The sequence below is a fragment of the Catharus ustulatus genome, chromosome 4 (genome assembly GCF_009819885.2).
Source record: "Catharus ustulatus isolate bCatUst1 chromosome 4, bCatUst1.pri.v2, whole genome shotgun sequence".
NCBI lineage: Eukaryota > Metazoa > Chordata > Aves > Passeriformes > Turdidae > Catharus > Catharus ustulatus.
In genome coordinates, this window is record NC_046224.1 from 49,016,688 (window position 1) to 49,040,217 (window position 23,530).

Here is a 23,530-nt window from a genome sequence, read left to right on the forward strand (position 1 = left end):
TTAGAAGACAACTAATACAATTTATTTAGAAGCAGCGTAAGTCCAAACAGTGCATAAAATTCCCAAGTGCTTACTGTTACAGTTTAAGTGCATATATTACTTCCATAATTTTGTGCCCTTCCACGGGAACAGACACAGAGCAGCGACACAATCTGTTCTTTTCAGAAAGGTTTTACTACTTTGAAATCTCATCTTTATAATTGGCTAATACAGTGAAGTAGTTCCAGTGATGAATTCCAGATTTATATAGACTAGATTTCAAAAGAGTAAACTCAGTATGGAAGGTTTTAAAGTTTTTTAATATTCCCATAAAAGGTGACAAAGTAAAAAAAAATCAGTTGAATTAAGACAGGAAATATACACAAGAAACTTGTAAAAAAATCAGATGTTCAATACAAAATATTAATCTATCTCTAACAAGAAAACAAAAAGCTTTTCCTAAGTTAAAAGTATGGGCCCACACTTCTGAATATCAACAACGAGAGGTTATGGAAGACAGGATTACCTAAAACAGGAGCCTGAGCATCAAAAATTAAATTTCTATTTTTAAATGGTTTATAAGTGTGACTTCCCTCATTTGCTACAAGGATAACATCTGTAGCTTCTTTGGTTGAGGCCATCATCTCTAAATAGAAGCCCCAAACAAAATGGGAAACATTCCCACTGTTCAGAAATAACCAAGGAATATAGTTTGGTTAGAATGCTAAACACTATGGCAATTCTATGCTTATAGAAAAAAGCATTCTTTCTAAAGAGATAAATGTGAATTCACAACTGTCATCTTCAATTTTAAATTATTTGATAAGTACCACAGTATTGACAAATCTTCATAAATATCATACGTTTTGAAATAAACATGTCAAAAAAACAGAGAAAAAATATTATTCTTACTGGAGCAGCTGGTGAATTTCTACTTTAAATTTAGATTTTTGCTTCAAATGTTATGTATGAATCATCATTTTTAACAAACCTATTCTCAGGGAAGTGGAGACAGTGTCAGGATAGAGAACAGACAACAAGGCTGAATTCTCTCTTCCCTGCCCAAATACTTCCAATACATCTCATTGTAGATAATGGGAAATACCAGAATTCATCCACTTCACCCATATTACCATTGCCTATATAAAGCTGCAGTGTATTTTGTGTCTAGCTTGGACAATAGCCACAAGGCTCCATCACACTCAGTGGATTAGACTTATATTTCCAGCTCCTTGCCCTTCCAGATGCTGGAAACTGTAAAGAATAGACACCAACACTTCAGCTCCATAAACGGAGAATAAATCAAGTGCTTCACCTCACTTGGCAATGACCTACATCCACCTGAGGAGGAGCAGCAAGAGCATTACTGACAAAGCACCTTCCTGAGAGATGCTGATTGCCACATGAAGTTTACAGCCTTAACAAGTTGAGATGGAAAGCTCTTTGGCTCTCCGAATGTTTCAGATCCATTTCTTAAGGAGACTTCAACTGCAACTCTTTGGAGTCTCTGAGCAAGACTGAACATAAATTAATCGCATGCAGAAAACCTTAAACTATTTCAACCTCTTGGCCAGAAAAACCATGCCGTGCCTGGAAGCACAAGAGCAATGATTACAGAAGAAAAAAGATTTACGGCATTGTTGTCTAATATAGGTTTTCCAGATATGTGCTTGGAGTCTTTTGTTTCGTGGTTAACAACCATGCCAATTGTCTGGTCAAAACCTGGAAAAAGATAAAAACTTCATTTTACAAAGCCAACCAAGACAAAGAGAAACTTAGTAACCAAGTATATGCACCTTTCTAAATTTATTTTACTTTATATATCTGTAAGAAGACATCATAAGACTAAACTAAATTACAGTCAGTTTAATTTGGTACCTTCAAAGAATGGGGTATAAATGCAATACTTTACATTAAAAGTTACTTCTTTTGAGAAGTTACACTTCTGTCAAATCTCTATATAGTTTTACAGCAAAGAAAGGAATGAAGCTAAATCAGAAGAGGAAAAAGTTGTTCCAAGAGTCATCTAAAGCAAAGGATGCTGTTTTGAACAGAAACAACTTATTAGCAACATGTTTTCTGGCAAGAAGATGCATTTGTTTTAAAAGGAAAATTATGGAAACAACATTATTACTTAATCTGACAGAAAACAAGCTCCTTACGAAGGCTGAATTTATAAGTTCTATTTACACAGCAATTTTGTACTACCAGCAGCTGAAGTTTTTTTTGTAGTACTTAGGTAATTTCTTGCTCTGCCTCTGTATTATCAATACTTTAATATTGTGCTTCATTAGCTGTTACTGTACAGACACCACTGTTCACAAAATTCACAGAATGACTGGGTTGGAAGAGACCTTCGAGATCATTGAGTCCAACCCATGCCCCAACACCTCAACTAGACCATGGCACCAAGTGCCACATCCAGTCTTTTCTTAAACACATCCAGGGATGGTGACTCCACCACCTCCCTGGGCAGACCATTCCAGTACTTTGTCACTCTTCCAGTGAAAAACTTCTTCCTAATATCCAACCTAATTTTCCCTTGACATGACTTGAGACTGTGTCCTCTCGTTCTGTCAGCTGCTGCCTGGTGAAAGAGACCAACCCCCAACTCTTCCTCTTCAGGAAGAGACACAAATGAGCAGCACAGTTTTGCCTGTATCACATCACATCACATCACATCACATCACATCACATCACACATATACCACAATATGTAGGTGTACAACCTAGTATACCTACTCCACCAATGCTTATGAATTTGTAAAAGAAACTATTCCTGCTGCAGCTAAAAAAGTAAGTTGCTGGGCATGGAAAAAATGCATAAAATGAACAAGAAATAGATGCTGATAAATGCAGGCATGCATTAGCTAGGTTTACTCCATTCTCTTAATGCATCTGCCTCATCAGGATAATGAAACACTGTCTGAGTGCTTATGTATTTCTTGTTTAGGACAGAAATATCTAAAAATGCATCAAATAGTTAAACATTCCATCATATTTTGAACTTTCATGGAATTACAAGGAATAGAGCATAAAAATGTTGTATAGCCAAATCCAGAGCATCAACAACAGTTTGTAGACCTCACTGTAACTGCAGACCTAAAGGACTTTTTTTTTCTCAGGAAGTTCATCTGCACATTCACACCTTGACTTCCAATTAATAAGTATACCAACAATGAAACCTGGAAACTTAAGTTTTCTCTGTAAACAAGTTGGTAAACACAACAGTGTCAGATATGGTTTCTAGACAATTTTGAAACATAGGATAGGTTTACAGCTTAGCCTAAAGGTTGTCTGTAGTGTTTATTCACAGGCAATGATCCTTCAGGGTAAGGAGTAAACACTGAAATAATTTAGAACCAGACCATCAACAATTTTAAAAAAAAGCATAGTGTCTTTTTATTACAAGTCACAGCTAGTTTATGGTAAGCTCAACTTATAGGAAACAATGCTCTGTATTACAGAGCTTCTACAGGAAGCAGTGAAAAAAAATCCAGAAGGTAAACCATTGTTCACATTTTCTTACTTAATTCTTGAATTTGAGCCTATTGTTAAGACTAATAGCTTAATTTTATCAATTTATTTGGATGAAGTTGTCACTACAGAAGCTCACATTTTTTCTTATAAAATGTTACTATAATAATATAAATACATATAAAAAAGGAGAGGGCAGCAATTGCTTCTTCCAAGATAACTTGTTGGATACCTCTGTCTCCTACAGTCATCAACAAGACAATAAGCTACAATAAACAAAACAAATTGTGGAAAAGGACCAATCACTCTCGTGCCTTTCATTACTATGTCTATTGCTTTTGCTCCCTTGTCTTTTTTGCTGCTATTTCTGCATTCTTTCCATTAAAAAAATCATATCCTCATCCCTTCTTGAAGTTCCAATCCAATCTTAGGTTACACTGGGAGAAAGGGAAAAAAAAAAGAAAAAAAGAAGACTCTTACCACTGTATTGCATTGTAGCTCCCAAATACGAATCAACAATTGATCCCAGTAGGCCAGCAGCTGCACCAAACACAATAATGGGCCATTGTGGAGCAGACATTTCCAGATCAGTCACAAAAATGAGTTGAGTTATAAAGTAGGCTATACCTACTGTCATGCCTCCAAGCAAACTTGAGATCAGGCCCACTAAAGTAACTGCTCCATTAGTACCTACACCAAACAAAATGTAGCTGATTTACAAACTTTTAAAAGACTTGTATTAATCAAAACGTTTTACATTGAATCAAAAATGTCCATAGTAATCTTCTCCCCTTATTTCCAGAAGGCTCTGCTACTGCAGCTTTTTACAATTTCCATTATGCTGTTGAGCAGCTTAACCTGTACTGCTACTACTCCTTTCCTGTCTCTAGGGCTAGTTCTCTAGAAATATTCACCAGCATTACATTAAATAAAAAAAATTAGACAACACACCTCTCAATGTCACCTGGTATTTGTCTGCTCTAAGTGGTGGTGGGCTAATAATAAAAAAACCCCCAGACCTTGAGATGTGCACATTAAAGCAATGTCCTCTTTCAGAAGTAGTATACTAAGACATGTTTCACCAACATATCTAAAAATAAAAGAACCAAATCCAGAGATGGAGATATCTGATAGCTCACTGAATAAAAATCTGAAGAATACATATAAAGAAAAAAAAATTCCCATGCATTTAATTCCTATCCAACAAGATCTGTACCTCTGATCAATTGGCCAGCAAGACTCAAAAAAGGCAAACTGCTTTAAAGCAGCAGTGACATCCACCATGGAGACGTTTGACGGACAAAAAGTTCATTTTATTCACCCTTGGTAGGATATTAAAGGAAATGAGTGATTTGGTTGAAAACAGAATTTTCTGTAGTGTCTCTGTGGAATATTTATGTATTCTATGGATTAAAATAATGCCTGAAAAATATCAGTTGATAACTTGTATTCTTCGTATTAGCAACATAAACTCTTTTACTATTGCCAGAGAGTAGAAGTGACAGCATTCAGAATGATTTTAGCTCTGTGGTTGCTATGCTCATGCATCTCATCAACAAGATGCAGAAGAAACACAGTTGACTATATTCCATTTCAGAGAATGCATTCCTGGCAACCTTTTCTAACCCCAGATTTCTGATACTGGCTTTTCTATGTCTTCCTTGGAACTGTTCAAGTTGGATACATAATTCAAAACAGATTAACAAAATATTAAGAACATGTAGAAAAGGTAATACCTTACCGACTGGAACCTGTTCCCAGGTTGTTATCAATCTTGGTTTGCTTTTACTCATAACACTACCAATCTCTGAAGCCCATGTATCACCAGCAGAGCATGCCAAAGCTCCCAAAAGGGATAAGCACATCCATGATGCTGTGTATTCCTTTGAAAAGTCAATAGGAATTTCACCGGGTCCATTTTCTATCATATATAAGAGAGCCAGCTCAGTAGGAACACCACCATTACAGAATACCTGAACCCAATTCCTCTGTCCACCTGAAGTATAAAAACTGAATTTTAGTAATTTCAGACAACAGTATGAGGTAAAAGCAAAATAACACATATATAGTTACATCTAAAAAGACACACATTCAAAACAGAAACTATATGGCAATTTATTAAACAGAACAGAAGCAAAAGCAAAGTGGCTCGCTAATATTCACAGGGGAGTCTCAACAATATTCCCTATTCTAGATGTTACATCTCATCTGACCCTTTGAAGGGAATAAGAATATGCAGCATTTATTCTCCACAAGGGATCTGAAAGAATTAAAGTACTTTGGCTTACCTTCTTTGTATTCTGAATCTATTTGCTTCTTTATATCTTTTTTCCACTTAGTAAGTTTTGAAGAAGTAACAAAAAATACTAACAAAGAAGAGAAGAAACTGTAATTTGCGACTGTAAGGATAAATCCAACCACCAGTCCTATGAAGAAAAGAGAAGTATATAAAGTTCCTTCATGTAACAACGGTTGCTTTGCAAAGCAATTAAGTATTTCAAATTTTCTGAATATGAAGAGTATCTTTCTGGTAAACCTAATTTCACTCCTCATCGTGAGATTACAATTCTAAAGGACTGAAAGAAAAATGATTGCATTTAAAAGCAAATGCCAGTATACATTGGCTAGCAGACATCAGAACATAAAAGTGAAAAATATTTTTGTCAGTGTAGAAAATGCTCCCACAGACAGAAGGTTTGCAAATGGGTGAAATGGGAAGGAATGGTTTGAAGCCCTGTTTCTCTCCACTGAACATCAATTCAGACAATGTCACAAGACAAGTGTGAAAAACCTCACCCAGAAACCTTGCATCAGATCTCAATAAACACTATTGTACACTACACTGGCCTTTTTATCATGTGGTCTAGAGAAACTTTTCAGAAACAGTCATTTGTTCTTAGTGAAGTACAGATTTAATTTTCTTACTTTTGCCAGGCCAAAAATGTGTAGAACTGCTACTATTACAGAAAGGAGAACCATAAAGAAAGGAGAACTGATTTCCCACCAAGCCGGAAGACTGCTGACATGATCAGTTTAGGGTCTTTCTTTATCACTACCTCTGCCACTTCTTTGTTTCTCTGTGAATCCTTCTATACATTAAACCAAACCATGTGATTTAACTGCATACTGTACTGAAGTTTAAAAGAATCTTCTAGGTTTATATAAATATAATAATATTAATCAAATCAATTACAAACAGTAGCACAGGATTAACTGTTTAAATAGGCATGAGAAAAAAAAACCCAGTATGAATATGGGGTATGTATGCTTACATTTATACTTTATTATAATAGAACTAGGTAAAGTCTTAAACTGCAAACAGTAAAAAGGACCTTTGATTTACTAAATGTTTAGCTTAAGTCTCAGAAAAAGCATACCTCCCAATGCACCACTGTGATCAAGACTCTTCTTCTTAAAACCCTGTGTAGCAATAATTAGTGGAACCAAGACTGAAAAGAGCCAGCGCCATGGAGAAATGGGTCGCAAAGTACCTGATAAATCAAATAACAGAGTTACAGATAATCCTCATAACGCCTTTCTTAGTCTTCATGTCCGAAAAGTCAGTATTTCCTGGTATATACATAAATTCTGATCTTAAAAGAGATTAAAACTTTTTATCCTTCAGAAGAAAGATATTGATATGGACAGAAGGACAATATATCTGCAATTATCTACTCAATTTTTCTATTCAGCTACCAAAAGGAAACATTTCATGAACTAAAATTAACTACCAAAAATAGCAAAATGTGACAAGAAATAAATAAGGTGATATTTTCCATTCTAAAAGGGATTTATGAACTTCAAAAACTAACATCTGAATTTACTGTGACAAAATTCCACTACCAAAAAAGCCAAGCAAGACAGTCTGCTAGGTGAAAGTAGTGTGACCACTTCATGAAACATCAGCCCTTTCAGTTCTTCTGACCTTGACGTACGGCTCTTTAAAATATACTTTGAGATTATGACTATCATGGCAAGATTTGAAATGACAGTTTTAGTATCAAAAATCCACAAACTTCTAAAACCTAAAGCCAATAGTTAATGCAGGTTTTGAAATAATAAAAAAATTAAAATCTTGAGAAGTTATTTATTGCATCTCCTATACAAATACATCACAAATCTTGTATTAAAATAAGTCTGAATGTTATAAAAGAAAGATTTCACACAGGCATTTTCTTGGTGGAAATATAAATATGATGGTTTTCAACAAGAACTTCTGCATCATCAGTACCCCAACCTTTGCACAAACATGGGCTCCCTGGTGCAAAGCAGGACAAATATGTCTGTGAAACCACAGTAAAAAAATCAAATGCAAAAATCATTGCAAAGATTCACAAGAAAAAAAATCTCTTCTGTGTACTGAAAAGCCCCAAAGCCATAGTATGTGAGCAAAGGGGTCTTGCAGCCCAGGGCAGAGTCAGAAATTCAGAAGACAAGCACCTTCTGAGCATGAAGAGCCCTCCAGTGCTGTGGCCTGGTATTGCTTGTTACAAACCAAGACAGCTCTTGGTGCAAACTTGAGTGTACGCAGTACACAGAGGGGGTCGTTTTGCTGGCTGACAAAGAATTTTCGTTTTTAAACTAACTTTTTTGGATTTCCTTGTAGGAGAGAAAAGTATTTGCATTAAATTACTAGTGAATGTAAGCAGTTAAGACTAAGATAGGATCTATAAAAAAACAATGAATGAGTTCTTCAACACTCTGGCTTCTCTAACGTCTGGCCTACTGTTTGGTGCAAAAGAATTTATATAAACTGAACATTAATAAAAATATGTTTATAGTATTTTTATATTTATATTAAGGACTGTGAATTTCAGCACCTGTATGGGCTGAACTATGCAAAGCCTATTAATTACTGTACACTTCATTCACCTTCTTGAAAAGCCAAGGTCTTTCCACAGTCTTAGGCAAAAATTTTATGTCCTTCTTGCTCCATAACGATTCCCTACAAAAAGGAGGATTTGTCCGCAGTCTTCTCCTTTCTATCAGGCCCCATCCTGAGTCACCCGATACCAGATCTCTCCATGCTATACTGTAAATTCCCACTCACATAAGAGAATAGGGACGAGAATACAGTAATTTCACGAATACAAGCCGCACCAATTTGACCAAAATTTTGGTGGAAACCCGGAAGTGCGGCTAATATTCCGGGGCGGCTAATCTATTAACAAAATTCTAAAAGCTGCCAACACGGAAGTGAGAGCCCGCGGCAGCCCCAAGCCAAGCTGGAGCCGGTCGGGCCCCGGCAGAGGTGGGAAAGCCTGGCAGAGGCGGGGCCAGCAGTGTCGGGGGCGGGCGGCAGAGCCTGAGCCAGCAGGGCGGGGGGAGCCCGGGAGAACTGGGGCTAGCAGCGCAGGGGAGCATGGCAGAAGCAGGAAGGCCGGCGGGTGGGGCTGCCTGGCAGCGGGGAAGCCCAGCATAATCGGGGACAGCAGCGTGGGGGAGCCCGGCGGTGCGGGGGCCTGCAGTGCCGGCCAGGGCGAGGAAACGCGGCGGCGGTGCAGACGGGAGGGGGGCGGCCGGCGAGCCTGGTGGCGGCGGCGGCAGCCCTGCCGGCGGGGCGAGCGAAAGCGGCGCTCGCGAAAGCGCCGCCGCGAGCCGCGAACCGCGAGCCGCGGAAAGCGCCGCCGCGAGCCGCGAGCCGCGAGCCGCGAGCCGCGAGCCGCGAGCCGCGAGCCGCGAGCCGCGAGCCGCGAGCCGCGAACCGCGAAAGCGCCGCCCGCGAACCGCGAGCCGCGAACCGCGAGCCGCGAAAGCGCCGCCGCGAACCGCGAGCCGCGAACCGCGAGCCGCGGAAAGCGCCGCCGCGAGCCGCGAACCGCGAGCCGCGAGCCGCGAGCCGCGAACCGCGGAAAGCGCCGCCGCGAACCGCGAGCCGCGAACCGCGAGCCGCGAGCCGCGAACCGCGAGCCGCGAGCCGCGAGCCGCGAAAGCGCCGCCGCGAACCGCGAAAGCGCCGCGGGGCGGGCGCGGCGCGGGGCGGGGCGCGGCGCTCGCGAGGCGCGGCGCGGGGCGAGCGAAAGCGGCAGCGGGGCGGACGGCGAGCCCGGCGGCGGCAGCCCTGCCAGCCGGGCGAGCGAACGCGGCAGCGGGGCGGTGCTGACGGGAGAGGGGGGCCAGCGAGCGCCGGCGGCGGCGGCAGCACCACCCGGCCAGCCCCGCCGAGCCGTGGGCGCTGAGCTGGGCCACCCGGCCCCGTCGGCAACCATGAGCGGGCCGAGCCAGTAAAGCCCGCTATTGGCCAATTTGTGAAAGCTGCGCACGGATTCTCGCGACGAACGAAAGTGCGGCTAATATTCGGGGTGCGGCTTATCTATTGACAAAGACAGCAACATTGTCGAGGCACCGGGGGTGCGGCTTATAATCCGTGCGGCTTGTATTCGTGAAACTACTGTACCCTGTCAGAAAAGCTATGCCTTTAGAGAGCAGGCACATAAATGAATGTTTAAATCCAACTTGGGTAGCTACAAATGATACAAATAAAAGCTGCTTGTGAAGCCTGCTTCTGCATACCTTTTACACATCTGCCATCTCACTAAAAGCCAAACTAGAAGCAGCCAGACAACACAGATTTAATGCTATACCAGAACTAATAGCCCATCTTAAAACCTGAAGCACTGAAAAACACTGAGAAGAGACACTGCAACTGCCTCTACAAAAGTCAACTTATACTGGTGAGGTATTTATTACAGGTTCTTCTGGATCTAGGATGACACCAGGCAGTTAAAGGCATTTATGCTGCATCCCCAGGCACTTTCAGGATTCCTGCAATGACATTGGAGCTTCTCCTGCATCAAACCGGCTGGTGTATGAATGTTAAGTCTTTACCTGTCTTGGAAAAGCAGTTTAATTCTTCTAGGTTTAAACTGATACTGCAACAGCATCAGCTGCTTTTGCACACTGCTGTAAGAATGGTCCTAGAGCCGAAAAGAGAGACTAGAGAGAGGACTTGTGTCACTGCAACTACACACAACTAACTCGCAGCCAGCCGGAGCTACCTGAGCAAAACACTGTACACACCTAAGCCAGCCACTCCATGCATACATCCCTATCTTCTTATACCATTCCCCGTTTCTCTGTTCCTCGACTACGGAAGTCTTCCTGCACGCCCTGTTCTGTACGTTGCAGAGGTTGCAGATGTTGCTGATTCCTAAAGCTGCTTTGAACAGTTTCCTCCCGTGCTGTCACGTACTTTCCCTGATATAGGAAGACCTCTGTCAGCTCGGTCTTTCTTTTCACTTCTTAATTTTTATTTGCTTTCTTTCCGAGAAAGAAATCACAAAGGACCCCAACATTTTAAATTGTTCGTGATCCCTGGGCGGAGCTGCAAGTAAGCGGCTGTCAGCATCCTCTAAAGCACGACCATCTACTGTAAGAGGTGAGGTTATCAGCTCTACCGAGGGAAGCAGGGGCTGCGCACACTCCTCATCTTCTGTCTCCAGCCTGGAGGGGCCGGAGGGCAGGGTTCGCCCATGGCCGTGCCATGCCAGCCTCTCCCCGGCCTTTGGACTCACCGTAGTACGTACTCGCAGTCATGGACACGATCCAGAACGCTAGCGAAATACAAATGAGCAAGTTCAGGATGACCATGTTCGCCATCATCTTGAGGTATTCTCTGAAAAAATCCTCCTGGTAATAGGACATGGGAAGCAAGAAGGACAACACCTGATGGGAAAACACAAGGCGCAGGACATCAGCGATACCGCCACCACCTCCTTCTCCTTCTCTTTCTCTTTCTCCCCCCGCCCGGCCGGAGCCGCGGCCGGGCCCGGCCCGCACCGCCCCCGGGGCGCTGCCGGGAGGCACGGAGGCGCTCATGGAGAGGCTGCTGCGGCCAGCCCGGCCGGCCCACCCGGGCTGCGCTGCGCTGCGCAGGGTGGCGGCAGGCGCTCGCGCCGCCCGGCCCCGTCACCGACCTGCTCCCCGCGGCCGCGGGCGCCGCCACCATCCCGCCCCGCGGCCTCCCCGCGCATGCTCCGCCCGCAGCCGCGCGGGCCCCACGCGCCTGCGCCACGGCCAGGGGGCGCTGCGGCTGCGGCCGGGCCGGGCCGGGCCCGCTCCGTGTGGAGCGCTCGCTGCCCGCGGCTGGCACGGCGGGCATCCCTCCGGCACACGCTGCCAGTGAAGAGCCAGTTTGCGAAATAAAACCAGGAACGACACGCCTGGGAAAGGCATGAAGTCTGCGGGTAATTAGTGAGACCAGTGAGTACCTGGATGAGGTTTGAAACTTGTTGGAGCACTTCGAAGTTCATTAACAGCAAGAAGAAAGAGACTTGAAAGGTTTCCTGAAATTGACTTGGGATGCAAACATGCCAAACCTGCCTGGTGGCTTTTCTCGGGGCACGTCAGAATGAGTCCCGAAACACTCGAGTTGTAAATAAGCTGGCTTTAGCTGCGGGACGGAGTGCGCAGCTCCCACTTCGCACATCCGACACTTCGTCAGCAAAGCACAGAGGGGTGAAATTTCACAACTTCCCAAAAACCCATTGTTTTGAGGCAACAGCCTCAAAATAAAGGAGAAAAAAATAAATAAAAAAGACTTCAGGCATCTCAGGAGATAATGCTGAAGAAGAATTTACGTATTTAGCACTTGTTCAGTGGAATATAGACCAAACCCTTCAAGCTGTACAGATGAGCGACCTCATGAAGATCAATAACCTCAGGTGCTTTTTTCTCGTGGACTTGTAGCAGCACCAGCAGAACAGAGTATTTATTTAAGTATTCAGTGAGAGGCAGAGTAATACAAGAAAGCACAGTAAAAGATCTTTGATACACAACAGAAGTAGTTTTAAAGCTAGAAAATTCAAGTGAGCAGTCTTAATTTAAGAGATGATCATTGCCTTAATGAATTTAGAAATATTTCTGGCTTGTGGCACCCATTTATTTTTGAGGCATGTTCTCATATTTTTCATTCAGAGTAGGTTTCGATCAAGGTGTGAACACAGTCCATGTGTTCTTTTTTGCTAAGAAAAAGAACATGATTCTTTTCTCTCATAAACTTGGATATATTTTCATATTGCTGTGGAAGAAATATTCAATTATGACTCAGTTGCTTCTTCAGATGTTGTCTAAGCTGAGAAACTTACTCCTTAAAGATTTACAGATACCTGGTTTTAGCTGAGGAAAGTAGGCCTATTCCAGAGGCTAAAGTTAATCCTTTGCAATGTATTTTCTCTAGGCAGTTAGAGACAAAAGTTGGAACAGGTGCCTTAGACAAGGCTTTTTCTTATTTTCTGCTACATTTATTGGTATCAAATACTGGTAACAACAACATTTATCTCAAGTAGACATGCCTAAATAAGTAATACTAATGTAGAGTACTGACTTTGGTATATCTGGTCTCCCTTCTTACCTTCCAAATTTTCATTAAACATCCATCTGAGGTCTGAATTTGAGATCTAAGAATCAGGGACTCAGTAACTGGGCTGCTTTGTAAGAACAGGACACCTTTCAAGAATAGCGCTGACATGACATTGCTTAGGTTCTTCTGCCAAAATCTGTCTAGCTGAGGTTTTCAACCAGAACAGGATCAACTCTAATTAAACCAGTGGCTGAACAAGCAACTGCTTGTTCTGGTATAACCAACTCCCATAAACTTACTCATTCAAATACATCCTTAACTGCAATAAATTGTTTTATTTAACTTATTGCTTACTTTTTGTCTTCTAAACTGTAACAGACTGATACTGGAATTTCTGGTGCAGAAACAAATGTTCCTGAAGGAATCCTGGAGCCCTGGCTGTTATCTGTGGTTCTGTAAAACTGTGAGACTGTGAGTAATGGTAACATATAAGCTGGTGTGAAGAGGAGGCAGGTTTGTGGAGCTCTAAAGGACTCTTCAGCTTCCTTCATAGATCCCATACGCACGTGAAGTAGCACTTGGCACTGGCTTAGGGACATACCAGACTATTGCACTGGTTTATCTACAGGCCTTGCATCTCGGCTTAAAGCCAAAGGCGCTGCTGCTGCTGCTGGAGTTTATCTGAGCAAGAACAGCAAAAGGGAGCACAGCTCTCCACCCCGGTGTCAGAAAGGTGGTTCTGGTCAGGAAATGTATAACAACCAGTGCATGACTAATGTTGGCTTTGGCTCCTTTTAAGCTCTGAGTCTTTTGTTAAATGCGGCTTCACACATCCCTCTTCCAGTGTTCTGATTGCCAACAAATTTTCCCGGAGTAGCTTGATACACATTAAATGTTATAAGTAGATTAGAAAACAAGAAAGAAAGGCACACAAAACTAGATTTCTTTCTACATTGAGAAGCTGAAAGAAGTAGCTGCAGTTTTGAAAGTAATGTCTACAGCAATCCTGTAAATGCCCCATATATTGTGTTTAAACTCCTCTTTTCTAGATGTTACCCTTTTTTTCACTGGGTCCTGTAGTAATGATAATAACACCACCAACACCACTTTTAATTAGTAAAAGCTGGGTTTTTAAAAACTTAAATTGCCATCTAGATGCTTACAATATTGTGAATACAGAATGAACATATTTTAAAAGCCATCCTGAATCAGTCATAAAAGCATTAGGTATATTTAATACATGCAATACATTCATTTAATAACCAGTTTTTACTTATAGCCCTCCCCTCATTCCTTATTCACACCTAATAGTAGTGATAAGCTTTAGAAGTAAAAAACCAGCAAGTAACAGTTGCTTATGACAGATAGACCTGAAAGCTTTTCCTCACACCTTCCCATCCAAATTCATACACGGAATAAGAAAAATTTGAGAAGTTTAAATTTTAAAAAATTGGAATTACAAGCCACCCAATATTTAGAAGAAGAGTTTCTTCTTACCTTTTACGTAAATGTATAGGATGCAAAGCACGGTCAGTGCAGAGCCTAGGGAAAAAAAAAAGTTATTTAATAAGAGGCAGGAATGTGAGATGACTAAAAGCAGCAAAACAGAAAGAAGATAATAAAATGTTACTGTACACAGCATGCTAATAACTCTTTTACAGTCATTCTTTTCCTAGGAATTTAGTAGATTTGCCATAATACAGCATAACATTTCTAAACTTTTATGACAATTTTAGAAGTAGACTCCCTGCCTTATTTTTTTGTATCTCTGAGACAGAACTTTCCATTGCTCTTCACTGCTTAGAACGTTATTCATATTTATGCTTGATAGAATGAATTATGAATAATATAGCTTGAAATTTAATTTAAACATCTTTTATTCTCCACTGTTAATCTTGTTTTCTCAATAACCAAAAACTGATTGAAGACTACTGTTCAATAAATGAAATTAAAAATCTGTAAACATTGTATTAAGTATAGCTCTTCACAAGGGCCTTGAATAATATTCACACTCTTAGAAAAGACAACATAGTAAGACTAAAATTTTATGCTGATAGTGTATTTAGATAGCTACAGAAAACAGAAGGGGAAAAGTTATACTTCAGGAAGGGAAAAGTAATACTGCAGATAAATATTCACCTTAAGTAGAGCATTCATAATTAGTAGTGCCTGTGAAAATACCAACCAAATTGCAAACAGTAATTTTCATACTGAAGAAGGTGCTACACAGATGAATTCCTAACATTTTTGAGGCAGTTAAAAATGTCAGTGCTTAACACTATAGCAAAACTATTTATACCAGGGTTTGGATTGTGCACTATAGAGCAGCAAATGAAGAATAAATATCCAGATTGCTTACCAAAAAAGAACAGAACCTAGAATGAAACTTTAAGTATTGGATTTATTAAATATGTGTGGGTAGGCTTTCGCTATGTGTCAAATTAATTGATCCAAGGACAATGACAGCAATTAAATTTATTCATAGTAGTCTAATTTTTCTTTTTCTGGTCATTTATTCCAAATGACCCACCTTTTAACTATGTGTTTATACTGTGCTTTTGTACTTGATCAAATAATTCAGGAAAGAACCAACGTATTGAAAGTAGCATGTGTTCAAGATTGTGATATCTCTAGTATATTTGCATTTTACAGAGGAAGAAGTTAAAGAATTAAACTGGAGTGCAAAAATAAGTTAATGAAAAAAAAAAGAATTCAGCAATGGGTAGTTCAGTAACAGGGAAGAGTAACAGTAGACAAGGCAGTTAAAGATCTAAAAGGTCTGTGCACAAAATGACCATCTTCAGTCATAGACTTGCCAAGATGGTAAAAGGGCCCTAAAGTAAAGTTGCCAGGGAAGGAGAACCTCCTTTCATCCCAGTCCCACCGGTTTGATGCCAGTGACCCCGCAAGAGATGCCCAGAACCTGGAGGAGGAGCAAAGTGATGCCTAAAGATTTTTAGCTTCTTTATATATTTGTAGCTTTGTATATTTTAATAAATAGCTGTATAGTTTCTAGCACTTTCTTATAATTTAGAACAGTAGGTACACTTTCTCACACATTATGTGACATTCTTGAAATGCTGTTTGGTCTTATTTTTCAAGGAAAAGAATTTCCAACAAGGACATCTTGTTTTGTACCAGCACTTGGGAGACAAAACAAGATACAGGGCTAAGAAGCCCTTGGAGGGACTCCAGTAGGGCAAGTCCAGGGGTGAGTTACTAGGGCAACCAGTCTCCCATTGGATGGGACTAGCTAGATATACTAATTAGTTAAAATTATAAAAGTTGTGAAAATTTGTGCTGTATGTGCACATAGGGATAGTCTGTGCACCTGAAAGCTTTCATTGAAAGACTGCTCTTTATATTATTAATTCTAATATTGTTTGGAAAGTTTTTCTTCCGATTTTAGGCAACAATTGGTTAGCAGGAGAGCACCTGAAGAGCAGCACAAAGGAATTCCAGCCACTCCAGCCAGTGAGTTGGCTTCATAGGGAGGTCCAACTTAAATGGCTCTATGCGAACGCACACAGCATGGGGAATAAACAACCAGAGTTAGAGATGTGCACATGCCTGCAGAGCCCCACTCTTACTGAAACCATGGAGACATGGTGGGATGGCTTCTGTGACTGGTGTTAGAATGGAAGGATACAGACTCTCAGGCATACCAGAAGGATGCATCCCTTCAGTGACAGATAGGAGTGCCCGCACATTCAGAAGCCCTCACCTTCCCAAGGGACTTCAACCAGAACAATATCTATTGGAAGGACAACACAGCAGGCCATAAGCAATACAGGAGGTTCCTGAAGTGTGTTGATTTTAACTTCCTTCTCCAAGTGTCACAAAAGCCAACAACGAGAGGTTCTTTGCTGGGCCTTCTCACCAGTAAGGAGGGGTTGCTGCTCCTGAGGTGCTCCAGAGCAGCCTTGGTTGTGAGTGACCATGGAATGGTGGCTTTCAAGATACTTGGGGCAGTGAAGAGGGTGCACAGCAAGCTCACTGCCCTGGACTTCAGGAGAGGAGACTGGTCTCTTCAAGGGTCTGCTTGGTAGAGTACCACTGACTGGCATCAGAGCTGCATCTCTGCTGTATGATGTAGAGCACAGTCTATGCAGAATTATAGCTATGCAGGGAACAGGATTGTCTGGCTTTTCAATTGAGATAACTTCTAAATGATTCAGAATCATTAAGTTACATACATTCTTTTCCTGTGAAAACTCATGTCCTCCACATCTGCCACAGCAAGTAGGTGTAACTTGACATACATGATTCAAATCAGCAGTTTAACTTGTTTAGGCAGACTGAGAAGTAGTGATGGGAATATGCACATATATTTTTCCTACACTGGTTGTAGTTAGATTTTAGGGTGGTGTTGGTGTTTAAACTCACTTGGCAACTAAGAACCCCACAGTTGCTCACTTACCTCCTCCTCACCCTGGTGGAATGGGGAGGAGAATCAAAAGCAAAACTTGTAATTTAATAATTGAAATAAAGGAGAAAAAAGAAGTAAGTAATGAAGAAGAAGTAAATAATGACAATAAAAAGGAAAAATAAGTGATGAACAAAGCAATTGCTCACCATCTGCTGACCAATGCCAGACACCATTCCTGAACCTCAGTTAGCCCCCTTAAGGGTAAACAGGTAACTTCCTCTGTTTATGCAATAGGGCAGCATGGTCTATAATGTGGAATATCCCTTTTGCAGTTCAGATAAGCTGTCCAAGCTATGCTCCCTCATAGTTGTTTTGGGTTTTCTTGTTGTTGTTGGGGTTTTTGTTTTTTTTTCGTGGGGTTTTTGTTTGTTTGTGTTGTGTTTTGTTTTGGTGGGAGGTGTTTTGTTGTGATTTTTGGTTTTTGTTTGTTTGTTTGTGAAGATTTTTGCTTGTTTTTCGTTTGGTTTGGTTTTTTTTTGGTGGGTTGTTTGTTTGTTTTTTGTTTGTTTTGTTTTGTTTTGTTTTTGTTTTTGGTTGTGTACCACCTGTCAGAGCATGAGACCAAGAAAGTCCTTGGATAAACACAACTTAGCAACAACCAAAACACCAGGGTGTTATCAACATTATTTTCATACCAAATCCAAAACACAGCAATGTAGCAGCTACCAAGAAGAAATTAACTCTATCCCAGCCTAAATCAGGACAGATCTTCGGCTCGAGAACTCTTGTCACGTTTACCTTTAGGTTGTTTAGCAGACAATTCTGGTAAATACTGCTAAAGATTTAAGATGACTAACTTTTATTGTGCTTAATTCGTAAGAGATACTGGGAGGTGAGGGGTTTAACCAAAGCTACATCTAGATATGGAATAAAATCTTAATTAAAAAATATTGCCTGCAGGTTGTTAAAAAAGCATTTTTTTCTAAAGAGTCTTCTTGTTATCAAGATTGAATGTAATGAGCTCAAAAGGAGATGTCTCACTGCAGACATGACAGTTTTATCAATGACTTGGAAATCACTGGGCATGTAGAAGACCAATGCTTACTAGTCTTGGCTTGCCAGAACTAAGCAGAACAAGGACGGAAATTTGTTTTATTATTTTTAAGTGATATTCCAACCAGCAGACTAATGGATTTTCTAGAGGATGTCTGTATTGCAGGAGTTTTGCTTGCATGCTGTACTGACTTTTGAAGCTTTCCAACAAAAAAACTTCAAAAGAAATAAAACCCTAGCAAACAAAAATAAACAAACAACCCCCCAAAAATCAGTTACAACTGGTATGTTTTGATATTAGCTCAGCAGCACTTAGCAAAAGAAAAAAAAAAAAAATTGTAGTATTCCTAAACATTTCTTCCTAATAGAGAAACCACTCGAACTGGCTATCAAATCCAACTATTTGTGAATTTATGTTTCACTGTAGAGGTTCAAAACATAGACCCCACTGTGAGTCACTGGAAGATGAACAGCAATGGAAACATGTGGCTCATTTCAAAAATCATCTCCTTAATACGATGGTAAATTACGATTTCTTTGAACAATGTCTCAAGTACCAAAATGCTGTCTCTAAGTAAATAGTTTTTGACTGAGACTTTTCAAGCAGTTACTCATAATGTCTGCGTCTGAAATAAAAGGGCACTGAACTACACAATGGCTGTTTGAAGGGTAAACTCTGCCAGTGTAATCAGTGGGTGATAGTGTTTCATCTGTTGGGTCTCCAGTCGGGATATGCCTTTGTATCGTCCCCATTGTGTTTTGCCAACATTGTTTTCAGTTGCTCTAAGCTATAGTGACTCCAGTTCTCTGCCTTCTCCATGTGAAGAGAGTGGGATGCTTTTGTAATAAACAGACTTCATGCATTCTGGTGTGAATCTTTTATGGCTGTATGATGCTACAATGCCATGCAAGTCAAGGATGTGGTGATACAATGTGAATATTTCCCCAGAAACTCAAGGGAGATGATATCAACACCATCAAATGCATAAATGAAACTGTATGATGAATACTGATGGGCTCCTGCTAGTTCTGTAGGAGAAATACAGTAACCATCTCTTCACTTCCTCCACTCTTGAATGTAGTCCTCATTTATATCTGTTTCAGTTGATTAAGATTGGAGGCACTGTAGAGGTTACTGCATATGTATTTAATTCAGTTCTGACTAGGGAAGTATAGAAAAAAAGTTGTCACATCTCTTTTTTGCAATTATATTTCTTAGTTTACATTTATAATCCATTATATACAATCTATTAAAGCATGTAAAATGCCTCTTAAATCACCTTCAACTTTATTTCATCTTTTTATGTTACTGAAAGCATGGAATAGTTGACAGTGAAGTATCAAAATTAATATTAATATTAGAATTGGATAAAGGCACTATTATACCTTTGGCATACATAATGGTTACATAATGGCTGGATGTTATATACAGATGAGAAGCACAAGCATGAGCTATGAAGACACAGCTTAAATACTGAGGATATTGTGTTTCTGTGAATTAGCAACAAGTAATTTATATTTCTATAGCAGTTAATCATAATAAGTTAAAAAAACATCACAAATGGGCAAAGTTTAAAGAAGGGAAGTAATATTGGTCAATGCGTTGTTACACATCACATGAAAAACGTAACAACATAAACCCAGATTATATGCCATTTTTTTATACACAGTGAAACATTTTATTAAATATTTTATTAAATGTTTGTAAAAGTTGCCTTGAGACCTAATCAGAGTCTCTGGATCCTGTAATAAGATAAACTGTAAAATGATTCTTCAATTGTTACCCATATAACTACCAAAGAAGTTATAAGGAAAGTGCATGAGGGAAATATCCAGCTGTGGGTTGAACACAAATTCAAATCCACAGCACAGTGGGACCTTCCATATTTAATACAATGCAGAAATCATGTATTGGTTTGGTCTTGTGCCACAGAAGACCCTACACTTTAGCAGTAGCCTATTAAAAACTACTATGGACAGCAGTGGTGTCTTATGTTTTTGAACAGAATTATTTTTCTTACATACCCTGCAGCAATTATTATGAATTTGCAATATTTTGACTTTGGCAGTACAGAATTTTGGTCCTGGCTCTCCCAGGGCAAATACCCACACATCTAACTTCAAACACTGCTATGGAACTGAAGACGTTTTCAGTTTAGAACCTGGATAATTAAGTATGAAATGTAAAAATATCCTGGGAAACTAAAAGTACAGAATAAGGAAGGAAAGGTTTACTGAAAAGAGGTGGCTATAACACCATGTTTTCAAAAGTTAAGCAGAAATATCCCTTACCTTGTTCTCTTCAGTCCAGATTCAGCAGAACTGGTGCAGAAAAAGTATTTCAAAAGTAAGATGAGTTTAAGTCCTATGACAAAGAATTGCAGATTCCCAATGTTTTCAGCAACTGAAGTTTCTCATCAGAAAGACTATGGCACTGTCTATTCTGTTGCTTTGCCGTGACAATTTATTCCCATGCTTTCAGTCAACAACAGTAAAGTGATGCCACAGGAAATCATTCTGTCCTGAAGCAGATTAAAAATGGAGAAATCAAGACGCTAACAAACAGGGTGGAGCCCAATCTTCTCATGCCAAAACACTGTCAATTAAAGATTTATTTTCTTGTTCTCCTGACTTCAGAGATCCACCCAGTGTCAGAAATTGGTATTGAAGTCCCAAAACATCTTGTCACTGTATGTAATACTCTGAGGTAGCACTAAAGTTTTAATCTCTGAAAAAAAAGTTTTGATAAGCTGGGGTGGGAGTGGAAGCATCTTTTTCATCTGTGAAATGAATCTGCATTTATGCCTTATTTATTTATGCCTTTCTCATAACAAACATAAAGCTTGCTGGTCTGCTTTTCAACATATAAAATTCTTCAGTTTTGTGAAGTCTAGGACATCACTATAAAAACAGGAGGTTATCTCCCAGCTGCCAAGTCTTGCAAGTAATTTATTTTTTCTTGATGACATTGACATTTGGTAATATGGATGCAGAAATGAGAATTACTAGGATTCAAACAAAATCTTCTCAGAAGAAATCTCAATAAATAAATAAAAAGTGATCATTTTTAACATCCATGATTATTTTAGTAGAATGGCTCATGACTTTTAAAAAATATATTTTGCAGCCTTTTGTCTCGAGATTTTACCAGCCTGCTTTTGTGTTAATTATTTGAGACTTCCACCTGTAAATATGTCCAACTATCTGGAATTCATCTTACATGTTTAATTTCTCTATGTCAGACACTGATTTACGTGTAAGCCTTAGGCATGTTGGAGCTGTTTCTTTTTTTTTTCTTCCCTAAAGATTCGAACCCAAAAGAACATTTGTCAAAGGCTGCGAAAATGAGAAACTCAAGAACTCTTCCAGAGTCAAAACTGCCATAAGGACAGCTTCTGAATTTGTTTTTTTTTCCTGAAAACTGATCTTTACTAGAAAAGATTCACATGCAAATATAACTAGTAATGAAAAGTTTTCTGTGCAGTGATCAAGCCACTAGTAGTTGCTGGCTGACATAAGGTACTGAAACTTTTGCAGAAATGGCCCATGGCATGATGTTCAAGAATTGTATTAGGACATTAGCATATACACAGTCAATTTGAGCCTATGGGTGTCACTGTCCTACTAGTTAACACAAGGAGATTCCTGCAATGTATCTCCCCTCTGAAGTCACTTTATATCAGGGGAACTCAAACAACCAGTAAAAAACCTTCTATTTCTGCATTAATTAATAGAGAACACTTTGATTATATATTTATACTGCTAAATGAAAAAAAATAAATAGCAGCTGGGTGCAGCTGAAACACTGACCTCTCAGTAACTGACACTGCCTCACTGTAAAGCTACTCTCCAGATGTATTTGGACTGCTCTGATGAGACAATTCCAGGAAGTCCCTAGAGAGTGGGCTAGTCCTAAGTACCAGCTGGTCTTGAGGGATTGAATCTAAGCCCATGTATTTAGCAGAACAGGCAAAGTCAAATACCAACTCTCTGTGCCTTTGTGACTACCATCCCCTTTTACTTGTTTCCTTGCCAAGTTAAGGTTCCTGAGCTTTCCTGAAAATAGGGTAAAGAAAAGTTGTTTGGAGCTGGACAAAACATTTAAAATTCTTTAGTTTTCCTACATATTCATAGTTCAGATTACATTTAAAAATAACCGTGAAGTGCTTCAAGAAAAGCTGAGAAATTGTTCTGGCACTGAGGGTCATGTCACACCTCTTTACATTTCAGTTTAATTCTCTGGGCCTGCAGTCCCAACACTTCACAGTGACCAACTGAGAAGTAATATACATACTCCTTTTTTGTAATATCAGTTTCATAAGGCATTCATTTTTTAAAGTCTGGCTCCCTTGTTGGAATGTTTAATAGTATAAATAATCAGGCAACCTGGTGGCACAGTCTAATGGGATGTCTTTTTCAGCTGGTATGAAAAGACATCAAATGGAAAAAACCGAAATAAAACCTAAACAAAAGAAATCATGGAAGGTCATTGCAGCTGGCTTTTTAATTGAAATAAAACCCCCACCTTGGTACTCTGGTTCTAGAATATTCCCTAACTATTGCTGTTCCCCACCCTGCAGCACTCTTTTCAAAAGGGAAAACTCTGCGTATTTCCATCTAGCACAGACACATTTTCTAACAAAAACTCCTGTCAACAGCCAGAAGTTCTGCTGTTCTGTCCTTAACCCTGTAACATTACTTCATGGCCCTGCCTGTGGAGATTGCCATGAGTGCCCTGCTGTCATAGAACAACCATTAGCATCCTTCCATGACATCAAAGATTTTCTCCTACAGAAGCCAGACATAACCCTTCTTATAGATGAGTTCTTCCCTGTGGTTCCACATGCCATCCATAGAATCATAGAATGGTTTGCATTGGAAGCAACTTTAAAGATCATCTACTTCCAACCAACCTACCAAGGGCAGAGACACTTTCCACTAGGTCAGGCTGCCCAGATCCCCATCCAATTTGGCCTTGAACACTTGTAGGGACAGGGCATCCATGAATTCCCTGGGCAACGTGTTTCAATGTCTCTCCATCCTCACAGTACAGAATTTCTTCCTAGTATCGCATCTAAGCCTAACCTCTTCTAGTTTTAAAGCCAAACCCCCTTGTCCTATCACTACATGCCCTTGTAAAAAGTCCCTCTCCAGCTCTTTTGTCAGTCCCTTAAGGTACTGGAAGGTGCTAAAAGGTCTCCCTGTATCTTCTCTTCTCCAGGCTGAACCATCACAATTCTCTCAGCCTGTCTTCACAGGAGAGGTGCTCCAGCCCTCTGATCCAGCTTCAGGGTATAATGTCTGACTTCCACCAAAAGAGTGGAAGTTTACTATTGCTCTCCAGTAGTAAT

General features: G+C 40.2%; 1 protein-coding gene across 2 annotated transcripts; it reads right to left on the bottom strand.

Annotated features, from left to right (window-relative positions):
• Positions 1 to 11,429, bottom strand: TMEM19 (transmembrane protein 19). 2 transcript variants are annotated; one of them, XM_033058569.2, is made up of 7 exons: positions 11,373 to 11,429; positions 10,971 to 11,121; positions 6,834 to 6,947; positions 5,745 to 5,882; positions 5,198 to 5,452; positions 3,937 to 4,146; positions 1 to 1,701 (listed from the first exon to the last, which is right to left on the bottom strand). In XM_033058569.2, exons 1-7 carry the CDS (start codon positions 11,427 to 11,429, stop codon positions 1,538 to 1,540), a joined length of 1,089 nt encoding a protein of 362 aa, XP_032914460.1. In that variant the 3' UTR covers positions 1 to 1,537. The 2 variants fall into 2 exon arrangements, with proteins under 2 accessions (XP_032914460.1, XP_032914459.1); XM_033058568.2 differs by lacking the exon at positions 11,373 to 11,429 and having other exon boundaries at positions 10,971 to 11,302.
• Positions 11,430 to 23,530: the final 12,101 nt, after the last annotated feature.